The sequence below is a fragment of the Neophocaena asiaeorientalis genome, unplaced genomic scaffold, assembly GCF_003031525.2.
Source record: "Neophocaena asiaeorientalis asiaeorientalis breed wild unplaced genomic scaffold, Neophocaena_asiaeorientalis_V1.1 scaffold123, whole genome shotgun sequence".
NCBI lineage: Eukaryota > Metazoa > Chordata > Mammalia > Artiodactyla > Phocoenidae > Neophocaena > Neophocaena asiaeorientalis.
Genome location: NW_020173666.1, coordinates 9452292 through 9454539, shown reverse-complemented (window position 1 = coordinate 9454539; position 2248 = coordinate 9452292). Strand labels below are relative to the sequence as shown.

The following is a 2248-nucleotide window of genomic DNA, read 5'->3' as shown; positions in this document are numbered from 1 at the left end:
TAGCGCAGGAGCTGCACGGGGCCGCCCGAGGCCCCCGGGGACGCGGCGCTGTGCTGGCCTCCGCTGTGGAATTCCACCCGGAGGCACCCGTCCAGCTTGCCCAGTGTCTTGATAAGCACCCTGGGGCTCTTGCGGTCCTCGCCGGGAGGGGTGGACGCGACGCTCTCGTCCCTGCCGTAGCAGTTGAGAAGGTGCCCATTGCAGTCCCTCGAGGCCGCGTGGTTATCCGCCGGTGGGTGCCCGACGTAGTGGAAGCCGTTCTCGGGGGAGAAAGCAGCATCGTTGCCCTGGAAAGCCGATCCCGAGGCATTTGTCCTGTGCTTGGAGTAGGCACTGCCTTTGGAGACTTTACACGAGGGGCCACCCGGTCGGGATGCATAAGGCTGATTGCTCTTGAAGTGAGAAAGGCAGCTTCGGGCCAGCGACCTGGACTTGTACCCGGCTCCGCTGCTTCCGTGACCCCATCCGTGCAATGACTTGTCATCCTTTGCATGAAGGCCACGGATTTTCAGGGAGCAAGGCTTTTGCTTAGCACCAGTAATAGTATTGCTATGATTTTTAGATCCTTGAAGGGTGTACTGACTCTCGGAGTTCCCCATTTTAACCTAAATTAAGAACAGTAGCATTGGTAAGACTCACGAGCTAAATTACCATCCACTATGACAGAACTTTCTAAAAATACGTTCTTCACATGACAAAGGAACCAAGCAACTTCTTTCTGAACCTGACACAACTCAAGAGACGTAGGGACAAGAGTGACGTACGGAATTGGTTCTCCTCCTAAAATGCAGGTCACCAGCCAGATAAACAGTACTGCCCGCTCCTGTGCTGGTGATTTTAAGCGCACAATCTCTTGTCTGATGTTAATTCAGAAACTCAACAGGCATAGGAATCAGCTTAAAACAAGAGACCTCCTATGGACTTGGTATTGGGAGGTTTTGAACCAATGATTCTTGAAGAGAAAAATGAGGGGAAAATATCTTTACTCTGTCACTCCAATATAATGATTTTTCAGTGACCACACAGATATATTTTCATTATACATAAGCTACTGGAAGAGTTCATACCATACCCCAATATAAGTGATTCCTGCTGAAAAATGACCACATTTGTAATAACATGACTCTGGGTATCATACTATGTTGGAGCTTTTCATGTACCACACAGAATAGGATATCAAAAAGGATAAGGCCTAGAAGTTCTCAAAAACTAAACTGAGATGGAAAAAAGGGGAGGAAAATACAAGCTCTCATTTGGGACAGAAAAACATTTTAATGAACCATCTCTAGAGCTTTTCTAAAGACTTTAAGGGTTCTCACTTTAGGACCTGATGACAGAAAAAAGTCTGAAGCTGACTTGTTAGAATGTGGGTATTAAAAAAAAAACCTGCTAGATTCTTTCAATTCCCTTTAAAACCCCAATTTGCTTAAGGAGTCTATTAGTTAAGTCAAATTCAAGGTGAAACTTGATCCAAACCTCCCCCCTGCACCCCACCCTCAGTTTTTTATTTTAACCAGTATATCACTGTTTGAGGCAAGTTGGAGGTGATGCTTCCACTCATGTCTCCAAATATATGTAGTAGGCTTTTCATTTTAATTCTTTTGTACCTAAGAATGTACAGCCACAAAATTCAAAAGGGCTGATGTTTCTTTGGTGACAATTATCAAACACAGTTTAAAACGCAAATAATGGGAACAAATAATTAAACCTTTACTAATCCCCTAAATCACAGTCATGCAACTAGACATGAACCGCAGCTCCCATGAGCAGGATTTACCTGTAGTCTGGTCTGTGCGCTGAGGGAGATTAATGGTCAGTCGACTTGACAGGGTCCTGGGAGCAAGGCAGCATGGTTAGCAAGTGAGAGGAATGAGTCCATGAAATGATCCTGAAAAGCAGAAACAGGAGTAAAGTCTGTCAAGCGTTTAACACCCATTAAAGGAAGGTTTCATGTAAGTTACCTGAAGAAACAACAGGTGCCCAGAATCCCTGTCAAAACAATAAATGGAATGTCTGTGAGCAGCCTGATGCCTTTGTTTCAGGGGAGAGCAGGTGAAAGTGCTGCCCTGAGTCATGGCTCATCTGTCACCACTGCTAGGAAAACAACTCACAGAAGCACCGTCCTGGTATGGTGAGAACAGGTCCCTGTTCCCCATTTGACGAAGCAGCAAAAACAAAACCCAAAATGCAGAGTCACAGGGAAACAGCCCTTGGCTAAAATAATGCGTGTCAGGGAGGCAGACCCGGT

The 2248-nt window shown here is 46.0% G+C and overlaps 1 protein-coding gene across 1 annotated transcript in view; it reads right to left on the bottom strand.

Moving 5' to 3' along the window:
* Positions 1–599, bottom strand: part of TIAM2 (TIAM Rac1 associated GEF 2) — a 111954-nt gene extending 111355 nt beyond the window's left edge. Inside the window, 2 exon segments of the mRNA XM_024747918.1 lie at positions 1–2; positions 4–599. The exon segment at positions 1–2 is cut by the window's left edge and continues 506 nt beyond it. Coding sequence (XP_024603686.1) covers positions 1–2; positions 4–599 — 598 coding nt within the window.
* Between the last annotated feature and the right edge of the window lie 1649 nt (positions 600–2248).